The sequence below is a fragment of the Scomber japonicus genome, chromosome 17, assembly GCF_027409825.1.
Source record: "Scomber japonicus isolate fScoJap1 chromosome 17, fScoJap1.pri, whole genome shotgun sequence".
Classification (NCBI taxonomy): domain Eukaryota; kingdom Metazoa; phylum Chordata; class Actinopteri; order Scombriformes; family Scombridae; genus Scomber; species Scomber japonicus.
In genome coordinates this window covers 28,601,908-28,621,679 of record NC_070594.1, presented here as the reverse complement: position 1 = coordinate 28,621,679, position 19,772 = coordinate 28,601,908, and the positions used below count along the sequence as shown (strand labels likewise).

The window sequence follows — 19,772 nt, the reverse complement described above, 5'->3', positions numbered from 1 at the left end:
GCCGCGTTCGAGAATGCTGCACGTTAATCATCACGGAGACGTGGCTACATCCACAAATACCCGACGCTGCGGTGCAGCTAACAGGCCGCACGCTACACAGATCAGACAGGACCAGCGACTCGGGGAAAAAAAGAGGTGGTGGGCTTTGCATCTACGTGAATGAGGGTTGGTGTAACAACAGCACTGTACTGGACAGACATTGTTCCCCGGACCTAGAATTCATGTCGGTGAGATGCAGACCCTTCTTTCTGCCCAGAGAGCTGGCCGCCATTATCATCACTGCAGTCTACATACCACCGGATGCTAATGTAAGAACTGCTCTCTCTCTACTACTTGACGCCATAAACAATCACCAGCGTGCCTACCCATGCAGCACGCACATTATCGCAGGAGATTTTAATCAGGCAAATCTCAAAACTGTTTTGCCCAAATTTCACCAGCGCGTGAAATTTCCAACAAGAGAGGATAAAACTTTGGATCATGTGTACTCTAACATCAAGAGTGCATACAGAGCCTCAACCTGCTGCCCTCTGGCAGGCGCTACAGGACCATAGCAGCCAAAACAAACAGACTCAGAGACAGTTTCTTCCCAAGAGCCGTCAGCATACTCAACTCAAGCTTGCACTAAGAACTGATCCATGCTCGATCAAGATCTGTCACTGCACTACAAAATGTTTCAACACCGCCATTTGCATATCAACAAACAACATGCTCTCAGACATCTACCTTTGTACTATTATAGCACAGCATACTTGCACTAACCACTACAGTCACTTATTTTCCCTACCTCATTTCACTTTTATTGTACATAATTTTTATTTATTTAATGTTTATTTTTAATGTGTGCACTTAATGGTGAAGCTTAAATCTCATTGTACTTTATATAATGACAATAAAGGCATTCTATTCTATTCTATTCTATTTATCGTACACTCTCCCTTTGGACCTGTGCATGATTTCAATGTATGGACTTCTTATACCTAGTGATCTCAATATATATGTTTGTTACCTTCCTCTTCATTTGCTTCTGATTTTAACAAAATTTGAGATTCTTTTAATTTGCCCCTATATGTGAAGCACCCAAAGGACTCACATTTGACCTCATGTTCTCCCGTGGTTTCTTTGTGGATCATGTGAACTTGGTTGAATTTGCCATCTCTGATCACAACCCTGTTCTCTTCCAGGTTCCACTCCTCTCTCCTGACTTCAAAATCACTTCATCATGATTATAGCACTTCATCCATGGCAAGGCGAGGTTGTGTGCTACTTTAAGAACTCAGAAAACTCTTGTGTCTTTGAGGTGATGCTTGCTGTGTGAATGACAGTAATGCCACATATCACCAGAAGTCAAAAATATGTCTGGAATAAAAAAATGTCATCAACAAGAAAACACTGCCTCTGCTTTGACAGTTCTTCCTATGGATGTTCAAAACGAGTTTCACAGGCTGCTCATTCTGAGACATGAGTGCTGCCTGGAGTGTGTACACACACTCTGCTCTTGTAGAGGCGACTGTCTTTGCACTCAGTCAGAATTTGGCAGCCAGGATGGCATGTTGATGTCAGGTGGACTGGGGTGACTCAGGGTTTAATTTCCTTGAGGTTGCATGAGTCATCATTATATGTGCCTTCTTTATGATCTCTAACAGCTCCTTTGACCTTACTGTGGTCTGATATAAATGGGCCCAATGCCCAGACCATGATCAAGACTTCAGTTAGGAACTGTGCTCACTCCAGGTAAAGCTGAGTAAACTATCTGCCTTGTTTTAGGTGTTCTTAGTGGCTTTCATTATCTAGGATTAAAGGAATGTTATGACATTTTGGCAAAAACTGACAATGATTGACAATTAACTATTTTATGGGCAGTAAAGGAGTCAATTAGGGCTGGGTATTGTTTGATAATTACTATACCGCTATTAATCCAAGTACCCTTAAAGTGATACAATACCAATTAAGTACTTCATTCGATACCCATCATGTGAATAGAAGCATTAAATTGCATAAAATTCCACCACTCCGCATCTTGACTATTGAAATGCTAAGTGGCCAATTCAAATTCACTGTTTGATGGGAGACGATTCAATACTACTTGGTATCGATTTATTTCAGTCGATACCTAACCAGCACAGACTTACTGGTCCCATTTAAGAAAAAGTCTTGCACATAACCCCCCCATTACCCCAGGTTTACTCCATATCATTAGAGTGTAATCTGACTTATCAGAAATGTATTAGACATTTGTACCCGTGAAGAAGCCTGTCTCTTCCTAGTCCTGGTCTTGAAGAGGGACTTTTAAAAATCTAGTGTGTGGGCTTTACTGTTAGTTTATATTGAGCACATTTGTTGTAAAGTTGAGGTACATTTCATTGGAAAACAAAAGTTAATCAATTATTGTCTTTAATAATCCACTAATTGTTCAGTCTATAAAATGTTGGAAAATGGTGACAAATAACATCATGACATCATTTTTCTCCAAAGCCCAAATGAACACATTCAGATGACTTGTTTTGTCCAAAGGTACAAAGATTTTGACTTTACTATCATGGAAAATGGTTCAATGTCATGTTTATCAGGGGTCAACAGGGGGCCAAAAGATCTATCTATCCATCCCTTACACTAACCAAGGCGTTTTTTGTCCCTTATAGTTAACCACTTAACCATCAGTCATACAATTTTGGTAGGCACTCAGAAATGATGTCATAATGCTGATAGGGGCACCAGTTCAGAAAGTGATGATAAATACACTGCATTTATGTAATGCTTTCCTAGTCTACCAACTGCTCAAAGCTCCACCACCACTTGATGGCAGAGGCTGCTCACCTGATATACAGTACCTGATGGTTTGTTCCAAAAAAAAAAAAAAAACATCTGAGAAGTTCTCTATGGAAACTGTTTGGGAAAGGGCAGACACTTTCAATAAATACTTGGCAGGTGATTGGATGAACCATCTGTCTATCACCATCTTACTATAATTGTGAGGCAGATGGATTGGCGATGTTGATTGACGCATAATTTGAACCTTGACAAAATGGATTGCTGTGTGTTGTCATGTCGATGCTTTTTTTGTGAGGTGCTTTACTAAATGTTACTAAAACTCACTCACCCATTCACACACACACTCACACACTGATGGCACAGTCATCTGGAGCAGTTTGGGATTCAGTATCTTGCCCAAAGACACTTAGACACGTGGACTGGAATCTAACCACTGACGGATGTTCTGATTAGTGGACGACCTGCTCTAATACAGCCATCCATTATTAATTTTCTTCTAATGACTATCACACCTTTAGTATGACTCAGCACTGTGGCATGTCAGTCTAAATCTCAAGGGAGCTTAAAACATCAGCTCCACTCCTGTTTCTCACGGCACAGTGGCTTGCTTTGAAGCCTTAATCTGCTCCAGTTGAGAGGAAATGAAAGGAGAGGAGTGGCTCTCATTGTGCTGAGCAAGGATGGACAGGTAGAGGAAGAGGAGAACACTGTGATTGCCGTGGATGGAGGAATATCTGTGTTCTGTTTGATGTGTTGTCATATATCCATCAGGGGAAATGAAATACTTAAGTTTAGTGAATGTGATGCTACCATCCTTCTCTCACATTATGTTTTCAATCGTGATGCTAAAAAAAGGAGGATTTGAAGACTAAGTGATAGCAATTAAAAAGACAGGGGTTGACATACTTTTTTAACATTTATTTCCACAGTGAAGGTTGACTCAGCAGCACTCAAAGTTCTATTTTAGCAACAGCCTGCTTCACTCCCAATCTGTTGCAAAGACATTTGGCCCACACAAGTGCCTTCACTGGAGCAATGGAGGCTTAGTCAATATTCCTCTAGTGCCACTATCAGTACATCATGTCCAAATGTCAAAAGGTTTTCACAACATGTCATAAACAGACCATGTAATTTACTGACTCAGTCTCTACTCTCCAGAGGATCAGCCTTTCATGTGCAGTGAGGGATTATTAGAGACATTTCAGGTGCACTCAGATAATCTGGATCAACTTTTTTTAACAACTGCTCATGTTTCTTGTAATGACTTCGTCCAATTTCCGAGATGTAAGCAGTTAATTTTGATGAGTACAATAGGATTAGCCGACTTGTATTAAACAATCATGTTTGATCCATAGTTCTGCATTAACCACACATCGTGGCTACAGACATGGCATTTGACAAGATGTGTGATTAGAATTGTTGAAAGTGAAGATAATGTCTCAGTAATCTGCTGCTTTAAAGCACAACACATCTATCAGAGACATCGCCACTGCAAATATGCTCACAGTGATCTCTGCACTCTATCACAGTGACTGAAAGAGTGTAAACAAGATTATTGCAGCTATAAATAATTGCATAGCAGACGTCTCCTGTCCATTTATGAGACATTCCAAACATCGTTTTATATCAGAAAGTTGGAATGTCAGGTAGCAAAACTTCTGTCTAGTTGTGTTGGAGTTCAAATCTGATGATGAACTGTAAATCAAAACACCGGAAGAGCAGTCAGAAATAAAAGTATTCCAAATTCATCATGTCCTCTCCAGGCAGTAACACAGATGTGTGCTACTCTGCCAACTAGCAGTCAGCAAAAAAGAAGGTGCATTTGGATGTCCGGCATGATGGAGGTGACCTCCAAAACCCAAAGGATGATGTGAGCAGTGAATGGCACTGCTGGTCAATTGGTCCACTACTTTGGTCCAAACTGAAATATATATATATATATATATATAGATATATATATAACAGTGAAATGCTGTACAACATATCATGGCAATCATTCCAATATTTGTTCAGACATTTCAATCTGGACCAAAGTGGTGAACCAACTGACAGACAGAACAACATTGAGGGAGGGAATTTCCCAGCAAATTTAATAATTGACATAATGCTAAGTGCTAATTGACATTGACTTGGCTGGGTTTTTGCCCTCATTTGCTGTGGTTGGTTTAGGGACCACCAAAGAGGGGATTATATGGTATTGTAAGGTCAATTTAGGTGTACAATAGGATGGTTCATGCAAAGTCATTTTGAGTGAGGTTCTAATACCACAGGAAGACAGCCTGACTCTTAGCAGACTGGAGATTAGCATCTATGGAGTGAGAAGAGATAGGTGGTTGTGTGAAAGATAGACCATTGTGTGCAAAAGCCTTACAATGTCATAAAAACAGGAAATGATGACATCTAATATGAGATGTATGATGGATTTCTTAGGTTTCTTGCAATAAACCACTTCAAAGTCAATGCATATAGGTCTGATGTTTAACCCTCTGAGACACTACACCATCTCTAGAGTCACACTGCTAGCATTACTTAACACCATTCATCCGGTCAGTTCAGCATGAGAATAACAATTTATTCATTTGCATGCACCTCTTGTTTGAATTAACATTTCATACCTTTCATTTTTGGCTAACCTGCTACTTTTTGAGGGTTATATCCCACAATGTGGTGCCCTTGTATTGTATAAACTGCCCACTCGTAATTCGTAGCAGTGGGCTTATACACTGGACTCCTTAAGCCCCTTCAGAGAAAACTGTCGAGAGCCAGTTTCATAATTTCAACAATGCTTTCAAGTGAAAACTGAACTGGGTCAACAGCGCCTTTCAAAACCAGACCAACATCCATTGCAATCCTGCTGTGCTGTGTTTGACAGATGCAGCCATTGATCATAAGTGTACACAGTCAGTTGCTGCTGGTATGAATATTTATGATGACAGGCTGTGTGTCTGGAGAAGCTCTGAGTGGCTCGGATTGGTTTGTATATTCTTCTGAGGAAACAGACACACACACACACACACACACACACACACACACACAACAGCCTTTTTAAATTTTAAATCTGATAGTGTTTGAGCTAAAAGTGGACATGAGAACAATAGAATGCAATAGAATAAAGAAGAATATAATACAGTGATGTAAAATGCAATTATGTACAATAGAGGACTGTAGAATAGAACGGAATAGAATACAAATGTAGAAGTAGTAAAAGCATCCTGGTCAGGATAAAAATAAAAGTCATCAGTATACAGTCTTTTATATCCACTCAACTCTACATACAACTCTAACCCTAACCCCACATATTCAGATGTTAAGCATGGTGAGAACAAACCCTTGACATCAAATGAAGGCTTGCCTCAGTGGTGACTGCTAGCTATAGCGTTCACTTTAGTCTCAATACTTTGCATATAAAGGCTTTTTTGTGTGTTCACAGCAGAGAGGAGATATGAAAACATTGTTGTGTGTGTTCGGGCTGCAACAGAAAGTATTATTACCTGTCCTATGTTGCACTGGAAAATATTAGAAACTGATAATCCAATCTACCGGGTTTAAAACTGTCCCCATGTCAGGATAATTCTCCATCCTGCATATTCATCTGTGACTTTTTAATCACTGACTTCTCCCCAAATTCGCTCAGACTCCCTGGGAATTAGTAGTTATATTTGAAAGCTACAGTAGCTGCTTGATTTCCAATAAAAGCCCAGAAGCTCACAGACTTAACGTGATGAGGGTGTGAGGATCACTGTAGTGACTGTGGATGAGAGATTCACAGGTAATATAGAAGTAACTATCATAGACATCTGCCAATTCATTACTTTGTTCATCTCTTCCTTCAGGTAAAAACAATAAGGAACATGTATTTATATTGTCTTTTTTTGAGTGTTACATCACTGCTTGGTGTGGTTACAGGGGCAAAACGACTTAAAGACCGTGTAAAGTGAATTCAGACATTTTCTTCTAAACACATTTAATAGGTCATAAATGTATTTCTAAAAAAGGTGTAAAAACCATTTCAACCACTTAGATTTGAATTGTGGAGCTAGACTTCACAAACTGTGTTTCAAGATTTCTGTGTTCAGGATTTAGTGGGCAGGTCTGAATCACCACTGCGTTACGTAATGCGGCGGTGCATTAGCATAAACCCGCCCCTGCTGCTGTAGAGGTATAAATAAATTCAGCGCACACTACTACTACTACAGTCTACAGTTTGCCAGTTAGCTGAGTTAGCCGTCAAGCTAGCCGCTGAGCTAGCAGCAGAAAGCTCTCAGACATAGTGTCCATGTTTCTGGTAGAGGTGGTGACTTTGATTGACAGGTGACACTTGGTAGGGGCGGGGTTTCAGCAGACTCGGTGGGCACTCCCACAGTGTTTGGTAGAAAAGAAAAAGGCGTTTTAGATAACTTTGAAGCCTAATTTCATATATTTGGCGATTTTTTAAATCATTCGAATGTGGCAGGGTGGTTAACAACACACTTTTCTATGGTATGTCAAACTCAGAACACATATTTAGTCTTACTTTACACGAACTTTAACATTTTCAAGAAAAGAGGGCAGTGAGTATCTATGGGGGTCTTTAAGGTTTCTTGACATGGATCTCTTGTTGTCTTGTCTGTGAGAAGTGAATGCAGGAGTGTAATGTTCTTATAGCGCTGTAAAAGCTTTTAGGGAGCAGGTTAAAGTGGATGATTAGGTGTTTAACACTTGAGACTGCTGTCATGGAAACAGAGAATTAAAATGTGAGATTTAATCAACAGTGACTACTTATTTGAAACCTCAGAATGTATTAAATCTATTACAATCATCACAATTCATGCAGTTTAACACATTAACATTAATTCTTTTAATTCTAATTCATAAAGTGGCATTAGTTCAGTTTTTCATCTTCAGTTCATTTGATCAGTAATCTAGTCTCAGTCTATATGGGTCAAGACAGAAGTTTAGATGAGTGACTGGAAAGCACAGACACTTTTAGAGAATAAGAACCACATACATTGAGATAGATTTCAGTGCTATCAATTAAGTGGTATTTCAATTATAACATAAACATTTCACACTTCAAGGTGTTCAGTCACATAACTCAGATCATTATGGCCTTTCTTTGCTTCCACATACACTCACTGGCCTCTTCATTAGGTACACCTGTGCAATGTAATGCAATTCAATACAACAGCTCTGCTATACATTCTACATTTAAAAAGTTTATACATTTGCAGTTTTTGTTAATATTGTCCATAAGGTGATAATCCTACTTTCTGTTTATTATTAAGATCATAGTGGGTGATGGTGGTATATGAGGGTGTCAAAATATAAGGAACATCTATTTCTATAATTAACCACAATACACCACCATCACTTAGTATGACCTCAGTAATAAACATAAATTAGAATTATCACCTGATAATGTCAACAAAAACTGAAAATATATAAACTTTAAAAAAGTTGAATTTAAAGCAGAGCTGTTGTATTGGATTGAATTAGATTGCACATGTGTACCTAATGAAGAGGCTATTGTATATATTCCCATCTCGACAACTTCAGAAGCTCAGCTGGACTCTGATTACTCTGCAACACACCAAAATAACCTCATATCCACCCAGCAGTCTTTTCTGCCTTCAGCCAGGTTGACTGAGAGAAGCTGTCCACAGATACACCTCTTATTCTAATTTACAAGAATTCACAGGAGCAGTGATGTGATGTACAATATTACACTGTCCAATGAAAACATGAACTTTAGCCATACCTGACCTTATCTTCAGAAACAACATTATATATATTATGCTTAAAAATGCTCCTAACATCTAAAAAAACTAACTAAAGAAAAGAAACAAACAAACAAACAAAGAAGAGGGCATATTTCATTCAGCATGTTTGTATTATTTGGATAAATCAACCACATAGTTGAAATCGAATCTATTGAGTTTTCACCTGGAAAATGCCACAACTTATATTACAGTTGTAGAATAAAACACACACAGTGGCGCTTTTGGGCAATTTGGAGTTACTTACTTGAAGTGTGTGTGTGTGTGTGTGTGTGTGTGTGTGTGTGTGTGTGTGTGTGTGTGTGTGTGTGTGTGTGTGTCTAAAGGGAGAAAATAGTGATAGTGTGTTGCATGTTTGAGAGGAAAGTCTAAAATCCCTGCCGAAAAGGGAAATTTGTCAATCACAAAGTTGCAGTCATCTTGGCAGCACTCTCTGCCCCCTGTGATATCCTCACACACATCCCTGTTCACAGAGTACACACACACACACACACACACACACACACACACACACACACACACACACACACACACACACACACCAGTCCTGCTTTCTAGATGATTAGATGCATTTTTTTCTTTTAATTGTAATTTCATATATTTATGGCTTGATGTGGAGTGTGGAATATAATACTACACATGTCGCTTTTCATTAGATAAGAAATGTTTTGTGTAAAGCTGTTTTTTTCAGATTTTCTAAAACAGTTTGGTATGGTTTATAATTTAACTTAAGAATAAAAATCTTATTATGGAACAATTAAACCGCCCCCCCCCCCCCCCCCCCCCCAAATGTGATAAGTCTGGCTTAATTCTACATTTTGCTCCTTTGATAATGCATCCTGCAGTACTAATAAGTACTGTGTAAATCTTCTTACTCTGTGCTGTAGAGACACATCAATGAGCCACATCGCTGCACTGGGTGACATGTCCTTTATTAACTCCCACACTCAATATCCTCCTGCCAGAAATACTCACTAGAAATGTGTATTAATCCACAACTGAAAATAGTCCCGAACAATGTGTTATTTCTTCTTGAGCTATGAATGCCTGACCTTTAAAAAAATAAATAGATACTGTGCATCTTTAGTACGAAGCAATGGGCTTGGAGTTCAGAGCCACAGAGAGTAACACATTGCTGGTTTGGGTCTTTTCATGTGATTGGTTGACAATAAGCAAAATGTAGAATAATCTTAGCCTGATCCTTTACTATGTTTTCCCATGATTTAGAATATCATCATTCTCCATCTCTCTATATAAAGGCTGTCCAACATGAAAACAGCCATTTATGACCCCCCTTTATGGAAACCTTCAACATCACACACCACACTTATCTAGTTCATATGACTTCCCTTTTATTACAGATGCTTGTCATATTCATTTTACAGTGACATACAATATCGTAGCACTGTTATTACAGACAATAATGCATCACTTGCTTTCCAAATGAAATTTAAATATATGTTATACTTGATTAAAATCAAGTGAACCCAGATTAAAATCACTCTGGAATATGTAATGGCTGGATGGGTTTCGTGTTGCAAATTGATATCAAAGATGACAGCAGCACACTATTTCCATACAGGTCTTCAGATGATAAAGAATGATATCATGATAATACAAATTTTATATCTCTGGATAAAGGGTATAATACTCTATAGATGTATGTAACATACTATATTTATCTACATGTATGGCACTTGATGACATGAAAACAAGAAACATCACAAATGAAAGAGATGGGCGCTTAGGTGTAATAGAAAAAAATAAATGGTGGCAGTTTTCCAGACACCACCGCCCTTCAGCTAAAGCAAAGGAGTGATCGGTAGGTTAAGGTCAGTGGTGCAAGCACAGGCATCCAGAACAATGTAATTGCTAAGAGATAGATATTTGAAATGAGAGATAAACTGTAAGAATGTGTTATGTATCATAATGTTAAAAGAATCCGGTAATAACTATAATCTGACACTGTTGTGTTTTACTGTAAAAAAAGAGTTGGAAATCACTGGAATGTCATTAAAACACCATCGCAGCTCAAAGCAGATAGGCATGTTCATTTGGCTTGTTAGTGCAAGAATGTACTTGCTTTCCTCAGATATTAAAAAACTACTGAAATCCGATTCACTATTGGGCCAAAAGTATGTGGACACTCCTGTTCAAATGCTTTTTGTATACTTTTGGTCTGGGGCTGTTTTTAATTGTTTGAGACAGGCCCCTTAGTCCCAAGTAAAGGTTCCAATTCAGGTTTTTTCATCACAAGGAGTACTACTAGTCATATTCATGGGAAATTTGACATTCAATTCCGCTGTTACGTAGATGACACCCAGCTCTATTTTTCCATTAAAGGCCCATTTATGCTCAATGTTAAATATGGATCCGGATACGGACGGAGCCTTCTGTCCGTGCTCTGCATCATTTCGTCCGTATTTCTGCACGTGTCCATAAAGCTTACGTATACGGACCAAACGGAGCAGTACCACCGGAAACCATGGGAGGGGCAGTGTTGCTGTCACTACTCAATACGTAGCACTTGTGAGACACGAAGAAGAAATAACAATGGTGGAACTTTTTGAGGAAAGGTTGTGCGAATTGATTAGAAACTTTAAACATATCGTTTTTGTCTTTTATGCAAGAGGAACATTATCCATATCTCCTCCACAGTCGCCATGTTTGTTTTTGAGTTTGTTGTTGTTATAAACCTTTGACTCGGTGCTGCCCCCTGATGGATGTATTGGTTAACATCCTTGCCAACGTAAAGGACGCATGGAAGTATGTGAGCAATGACGGTAACATTGTTTGAAAAGGATGGGACGTATATTTTTTCGTACGTACGTTGAGCATAAATGGGCCTTAAGTCTACTTCCACTCTGCCACCGACTGCCCTATCCAACTGTTTACTGGAAATGAAATCATGGTTATCACTCAACTCCCTCAAGTCTAACAGCATCCTCCTCTGTGGTACCAAATCCACCTTAGCAAAACTCAACTCTTTGTCCATTGTTCCTCCATTCCCTCAGGTAAACATTTCAGGATTCTGCTCCTCGCTTTCAAAGTCCTTTATAACCTTGCACCATTGATACCTTTCTGAATGGACTACCAGAGTCTCAGATCCTCTTCATCCACTTTGGAATCAAGAGTACAAATTTATACCAGAAAGCCTGTTTTACAAACAGCAAAAGGACATTTAAACCTGAACATGGCATGAAGCTTAACACTATTGAGTCCTCGACCTTTTAGAGTACACCAACTTTTGTACCCAGGGAAGAGAAATCTCCAGCATACAGTAATAATTTAGACATCAGTGTTTTTGGTGACAGCTTAGTGTTCCCATGCTCAAAGTCAGCTCCATGAAGTCTACACAGAGTCCTGTTTTCTGACATCTTGTGGAAATCCTGAAGCCAGAGGAGTGGAGGTGATTACAGCAGATCAATGAACACTGTGTCACCATCACATGTTGGGAGTATTTGGGTGTCCACATATTTTTGACCATGTAGCATACTGTATCAGCCTAAGCTTTAAGAAGCACTTTACAAAAATGAAAACCCTCATCAGTGCCTTCTCCGTATCAATATGACAAACATGTGATTCATTGTTTCTTTGCTGTCCTTATATAAAACAAATAAAGTTCCATCATATCATTCCAAATTCAGCACAGGCTTGACAAGAGAAAGTGTTTATCTTGAGGAAAAGTTTTCAGTCTGGCTGAATATAATTTCATTTCAAGACACAGACTCTATTCTCCATCATTCAAACCTCACATTCCTTTGAAGAAGTGAAGCATACACACACAACATCTGTGTGTGTGTGTGTTTGGGGTTGAGGGGGTTCTGTAACTTCACTTGTCTCTGATGCAGTGTGATTTATTTCAGAGATTTTCTGAAAGTTGACTCCCACTGGAAACCTATAACTTCAGTCTAAATATTCTAAATATGGATAACTAAGTTGCAATGTTGGATGTTTTTGCCCCACATTCTTGATAACTACTTTGTACACAGCTGTCCTGCAGTCTCCTCATCACACATATGCAGAGTCACTGGACTGAGTGCGTCCAAAGTTGGGCATACTCATCCTGGGTAAGTCTTTGTTACGGATCTCGTAAATGGACTTCCTCCTGGCCTGTACTCCTCTCACAGCAGTTTTGATCTTCCTCCATCCCAGGTGGTTGAGCTCTGCTAAGTTCAGCACCACACAGATGCCACTGACTGCAAACATGAAGACCAGAAACACTGTCTTCTCCGTCGGCCTGGAAACGTAACACTCTACATCTTTAATACAAGGGTATCGGTCACATTCGTACACTGCCGGGACATTGAATCCATACAGGAAGTATTGACCCACTAGAAATCCTATCTCTAAAGCGTTTCTAAACACCACCTGAATTATGTAGAACCTGGAGATGCCTTCCTGCCTCCTCATTTTTGACTTTGTAGTTCGCATGGATGAGTGAGGGATGTCCTTAACCTCCAGGCAGTCAGGCTCTGCCTCCTTATTGGAGTTTTCTGTGTTCTGCAACACTCCGTTCACAATGGTGTTCTTGATCTTCTTGCTGTCATCTCTCTTCATGGAGTCCTGGTCCTTGTCTAGGGAGAGGTACACTGTAGAGAAACGCCGTTCCTTCTGCTTGGCGGACTGGTGGACGGAGTAGGTGATGAAGCAGAGGCTGGGGCAGCACACCATGATGATCTGGAACACCCAGTACCTAATGTGGGAGATTGGGAAAGCTTTGTCGTAGCAGGCCTGGTTGCAGCCCGGCTGTAAGGTGTTACACACAAACATGGACTGCTCATCGTCGTACACGGTCTCTCCAACTATGGCCACGATCAGAATCCTGAAGATCACAACCACTGTCAGCAGGATCCTGAGAAACAACAGCAACAGATATATTGAGATTTACATCATCTGTGTAAACTTAGATCCACTTTTACTATGCACATGTGAGAAAATGACATCCAAAATATAATAGTTACTGTTCTTTAACCTTTTTTGAATACAAACATGATCCTGGATTTCTGAGAAATAACTCCTTGGAGTCCACAATCAAAATGTCAGAATAGTCAAAAAATCTGAAAGTGACATTAATCAAATGTACAAAAGCACAAACATGGTCCGTTATTATAGGTTATGTTATATTTATAATATATTGATTCATTGTGTTTTTTAAAGCTGCTTGGTGAGCTTGTCAATAGACATCATCCTGCTCCAAATGTGGTGATCAAAGAACAAACTGAACAAACATGAGTTGGAATCCATCCAGTTGTCATTTGTTGACGCTAAACAACATAGGGCCAAATCCACAAAAGGATTGTACTAAAACGCTGCGAATGAGACAAAAAGATAGCATGTCATTCACAAAGCACCCTCAAAGGATGAACAATGCAAACTGCGCTGCCAAGCAAAGTGCATCATGGTGTGTATGTTGCATGCATGTATGTAAATGAGGTAATATTCATACATACGGCGCAAAATGTTATATGCAAATAAGCCTTTTTGTCTAATTCACAAAGACCAGCACTAACTGGCTCATGCAGTTAGGGTGGAGTTATTACTGTCTTTTGAGAGTTGGTGTTAACTGCATGCACTCTCTCTCTCTCTCTCTCTCTCTCTCTCTCTCTCTCTCTCTCTCTCTCTCTCTCTCTCTCTCTCTCTGTCTTAAATCTTCAACATTGTGAAGCTTGAATGATACTGAATTGATATTGAACGATATCAATATCATTAGTCAGACATTAAGGGGTGGGAGTTATCCATAATGGCTGCTTTATAACAAACAATCCCACCTCATGAACCTGAATCTGAATATAACAGCTGATCTGTGACATAGACATTGATATAATAACAGATCCGGTGTGATTCCGAAATGTGCACATCCTCTTTCTCAATTTAGAGACGCAATTACCATTTCCGCTGCTGTGTGACATACAGCCAGCTGTGGAAAACAAACAGAACATCAGTACTGATGTTTATGCCAAAGCCAATCAGTGACACCTTAACAACATTGTTTTATGATTCAGACAACAATCTAACATATTTCAGAGCTGCCTGAGTCACATTAATAGCTGTATTTTGAAACTTGATATTTCAGTGAATTATGTTCTAGATGTGAAAGTAAAATACATGAAACTAGGTGTGTGATTGTGGAGAGCTTTGTGTGTGTGCACCTCTAATAATTATTCTCTTTGAGTCTTTTGTGCTCTCTACAGTTTTCATTATGGACAAATACTTGTACTCACCTGCAGAACTTTATGCACAAGCATTTCATTAGCACAACATCTTTTGTGAATAGGATGCACAGTTAATGGTGCTGTTAGTGAACACAGTCCATTCTTTGTGGATTTGGCCCTTAATAGTGATATTAAGTGCTGTAAAATATATTTATTATAGAATTTTGGTAAAATGCAAGAACTGCCTATTAGTGACCTATTTGTGTTTAAATGATCTACATAAATGTATAATGTTTCTAACATATTTGTGTAAAGACTTGGACACACAATATATACATATACTGTACATCAGAATTTATATATAAACAGCAGATGTTTGATCAATTTTTGTGTCTGTTGGATTAAAAAGTTTGATGATGAACTCATTCAGGGAAAATGCCATCAGCATATATTCTGGTTGTTGTTTAACATTTTTTCATTCCATTCTCTACAACTGAATACTGACTGTCTTCTAAAGTATGAGATGATGTTGTAGATGTTTCAATCACAATGCACATCATATCTGCTTTTAGTGCTGGCTGCTCAAATCAATCTGCACTTAAACTGCATTAGCACACAGTGATTAGTCATTTACACAACAATTAAAGCAGGGTTGATGTTCACTGTAGTGCATCACATTTCTATTCAGCCACATCAAATAGCTTCAAATTCTCATTGTTTTCTGATATAAATCAAACAGTTAAGAGAATTTTCCTGAGCCAGGAGTACAAATAGCATAGATTGATGTCAGAAACAGAATGAATAAAGAATACAAACATGATCATAGAAGTATTTTTCATATAGCACAGAAATAAAAACCAAATACAAACCATTGCCTAACAGAAAAAAAGATCAATTCAACAACACTGAAATGATTAAACTCTTCAACACTGAGTCCATCAGTGAGTTGTAGGGGAAGCGGAGCCGCTGTTTGGGAGCTTTCCAGTGCTGAAATCCTCTGTGGGATTCTTCGCATTGCTATTAGAAACTACTTACTTTAACAGCTCAAATAAACCTGTGCCAGGTCATCACCAAGCAATGCTTTTCAGCTTTTCATTTTAGCTTCATTGTGGCCCTGAAATACTTCACCTTTACTGAAAATAAAATAATTGTTTCTGTGTTTCTGTTCACAACTCTTACCTTCCGATCATAGTAGAGTGCTGCTGGACAGCCGCCTCCAAGAGACGCTCTAATATGGTCCACTCGCCCATGATTGATCATCACACTCAGGTGCAAATTGTGCACAGAAAGAAAAAAAAATCAGCGGAGGTTCCTACTATTCCACTTCTAGGTATCCGACAGGTGCAACATTATCCATGGAGTGCATGGATATATGTGTTGGTGCTGGCTGCTTTACGCGTCTCCCGCTGTGCAAGCTGTGAGGCCAGCCTGAGCTCTCCAGCCCGATTGGTGGGCACCCCCCCCCCCAGTGTACGGTCGTGTGTGCACGCAAGGCGGGTTGGGTGTGACTGAACGGCGTGTGTGCCGCTCAGCTCTAATCCCGCTTAAGTAGACTCCTTTGCGTCACACACACACATGCGCGCGCGCGCACACACACGCTGGTTGGTGTGTTGGAGAGGCTGTGGACGTACGACTGTCGAGAGTAGCATCCATCCATCCACTGCTTCCCTCCGGCTGAGATGATAGTGATGTGCTACACTGCAGAAAGTGACACGCTCAACAAGTGATTTTACTCCACATCCCGATCAGTGTGACGTCAGAATACATTTAGTTAGTAAAGGTATTCTGAAATGTCTAATAACACATTCTTACTTTTGATTAATATTATCAATATTCTTCTTCCTCTTCTTCTCTCTCTTTCGTCATCATTATTATAGCACTTCTATCAACCAATCAGTTTTTATTATAATCACAACAAAAGTCATCTCAAGGCACTTACATATAGAGCAGGTCTACACTGTTCTCCTTAATTTAATTTAAAGAGACCAACATTCCTACATGAGCAGCACTTGGCAACAGTGGCACGAAAAATCTCCACTTTTTAGCGAGCAGCAGTCCAAAAACCAATGGGTGACGTCACGGATGTTACGTCCATTTCTTATATACAGTCTATGTTTTTAACAGTTTTTAACTAGAAGAAACCTCAGGCAGAACCAGGCTCCAGATGGGTGGCCATTTACCTTGACTAATACTAATAGTATATATACTACTAATACAAGTGTACATGTGTTTGTTGATAAATTATAGCTCATGAGTTGTCCCTGTAACATGTGATAAGTAGCCTAAAAACTAAAGATGAACACATTACTAATTGAATCTAAATATTCACCTGTTATCATTTATTGTGGTATCATGCCAATGGTTAAAGAAAATATAAAAACATTTTTTTTGAAAGGCAACAATGGTTAGGTGCACAATTTTGCATGAGGATGCATGTTGTTGCACTTTAGATCCATATATACTATGAATAAATCAGTGAACATCACATTGGTTACCAGGGAAACTGTGAAGGCATCATTGGGGGTCAAGAGACAAGAAATGTTTGAGATAAAATGAAACTGTGGATTTGAGGATTGCACAGTGTGTTGAGCAGGGTTGGAAGGTTATTTTGGAAATGTAATAGATTACAGATTACTAGTTACTCTATTTAAAATGTGATAACTAATGTAACTATTTCAGTTACTTCATCAAAGAAATGTAACTTATTACATTTGATTAGAGAGAGATTATTTTATTTTATTTTAAATAATAATACAAAAAACACTACTCATGATTTCTTGCCTGTACTATGTCACTAGTACCACTGCAGTACTATTACTCTGTTGAGTAAATGCGTGTCACGGTTACTGAGTGAGGACAAAGTCAACACCACATATCGAGATACTGTAAACCTTTATTTGTGAAAACAAATCAGTGAAGTATAGGGTGTTATGTGCAGGAGAGAGAAGACTTTCTGTATATAGTCATTTGTTCCTGGCTGTTTCTAACAGGTTGAGCTGTATTGGATAAAGTTGCCTCAACACGGTAATCTCTTTAACTGCCTCGCTTTGATTCCAAATATAGAACAACTTAAGAGAACAACCTGTAGTAATGGACTGTCAACAGTAATCCAATTAATACAGTACTCACAGTAAACATCTTACGATGGATACAATGTACAGTACAGAAATAAAGAGTAAGAGTAAAATAGAGATTTCCATGCCTCCTATTGACTGAGGAATAAATATTCAATCACAAAACACAGATATGAGTCACAAGACAGGACTACATGTGGGTATGTGTTGCCCACATAAACAATTATAATACATATTAAATATCCATCCAAAAGATGAGAACCACACAAAAATTGCACATGTGTAAACAATCTGTGTGTAGAACGCACATCAGGAAGGCTGCCTGGATGTTTTCCTTTGAGTCCAGAGTGATTACACCCAGCAGGAGGGAGGGAAGGAGGAGAGAGGAACTTGTCTTCTCCACTCCAACTCTTCATGCGTATCTTTAAGTATAATGTTTGAGGCAATGATCAGCTGAAGGAATAAACAGATTTCTGAGGGATATGCAGAAAAGTGTGACAGACACATAGATGGGTTTCTAGCTGATGTTGCTCATGTAATGTCATCCACCTCGTAAAGGGAATATCGCTGGATTAACACACTGATTTGTTTTGTTTTGATGCTGTTAACTTGAATACTATTTAAATGTAAAAGAATATAGCATAAAGACTGGAAGCAGCTAATCAAAATCATTCCATACTTTTTCTAAGGGGAGGAATCGGTCCAAAAATAAAGGCATGTTCATTGCTGTTTTTAAGTGTATTAAAAAGACGGATGAAGTCATCTTTTGGTATTTCAGACATCTTGTTTGGGACATACTTATGAAGATCCGCTTTACAGTATTCAAAACTTTGGCACCAGAAAAGTAGTGAGTCATTGCTGAATTTCTCCTCAAGCTAGTTTTATACTTTATGAGGGTCCTCCTGTGAGTAGGCTCTGTGTACCACATCAAATTGGAGGTACATGGATGTACCTCCAATTTGATGTGGCATAGACAATACTCTACAACAGAATAAGAATACGTAAGAATCTTATATTTGATGGCATTCTACTGCACGTGTGGAATGCATGCTCCGAACACACTCCAGAACATAGTATTAACCAAACTGCTACAGTGTCAGAGGACTGACTTTGCACCACAACCAGATTAATCTTTATCAATCTTAATTATACAGCACTAAATCACAACTAAAGTAATCTCAAGGCACTTTTTTATATATAGCAAGTCTAGACTATACTATATTATATTACTATATTTAAATCAATTCAAAGAGACCCAATGTTCCCCCATGAGTAGCACTTAGTGACAGTGGCAAGGAATAACTCCCATTTAACGGGAAGAAACCTCAGGCAGAACCGGGTTCTAGGTGGGCGACCATCTACCTTGACCGGTTGGGGTTGAGGGAAGGAGAAAGAAGAGGGAGAGAAGCCTTCAGATGTCAATCAATCAATCAATCAATCTTTATTTGTATAGTGCCAAATCACAACAAAGTTATCTCAAGGCACTTTACACATAGAGCAGGTTCTAAACCGAACTCTTCAGGTTTTAACTTTAAAGAGACCCAACATTCCCACATGAGCAACAGTGGCAAGAAAAAACTCCCTTTTAACAGGAAGTAACCTCAGAACCAGACTCAGAGTGGGCGGCCATCTGCCTCGACCGGTTGGGGTTGAGAGGAGAGAGAGGAAGGACAGAGGAGAGAAGCACAATGAAAATCAACAATGAAGCTAGAAGGTCCGGGACTGAAATCTGTCATCCGGACGTCTACAGGCCCAGATTACCTGTGAGACGAGAAAGCACAGACAACTCCGGGGAAGAAGTTTAGGTTATTGAATGCATTAATAGAACATGAATGTTAATGGATAGAGATGGATGGATAGAGAGAGAGAGGGAGGAGGAGAGACAAGCTCAGTGCATCATGGGAGTCCCCCGGCAGTCTAAGTCTATAGCAGCATAAGCTAAGAGCTCAAAGAGCCCTAACCCTAACCCGGACCAAATCTGGAAAATGGTTCCACAGGAGAGGAGCCTGATAGCT

General features: G+C 39.2%; 1 protein-coding gene across 1 annotated transcript; it reads right to left on the bottom strand.

The window, feature by feature from the left end:
- Positions 1-12,539: 12,539 nt before the first annotated feature.
- On the bottom strand, positions 12,540-15,933 carry LOC128377416 (gap junction delta-2 protein-like). Its single transcript, XM_053337363.1, has 2 exons — positions 15,863-15,933; positions 12,540-13,383 (listed from the first exon to the last, which is right to left on the bottom strand). Exons 1-2 carry the CDS (start codon positions 15,931-15,933, stop codon positions 12,540-12,542), a joined length of 915 nt encoding a protein of 304 aa, XP_053193338.1.
- Positions 15,934-19,772: the final 3,839 nt, after the last annotated feature.

Coding starts and splice junctions, on each gene's coding strand:
- LOC128377416 (XM_053337363.1), bottom strand. CDS start 15,933: ATGGGCGAGTGGACCATATTAGAGCGTCTCTTGGAGGCGGCTGTCCAG. Junction 13,384..15,862: donor CACTCTACTATGATCGGAAG/GTAAGAGTTGTG, acceptor GTTGTTTCTCAG/GATCCTGCTGACAGTGGTTG.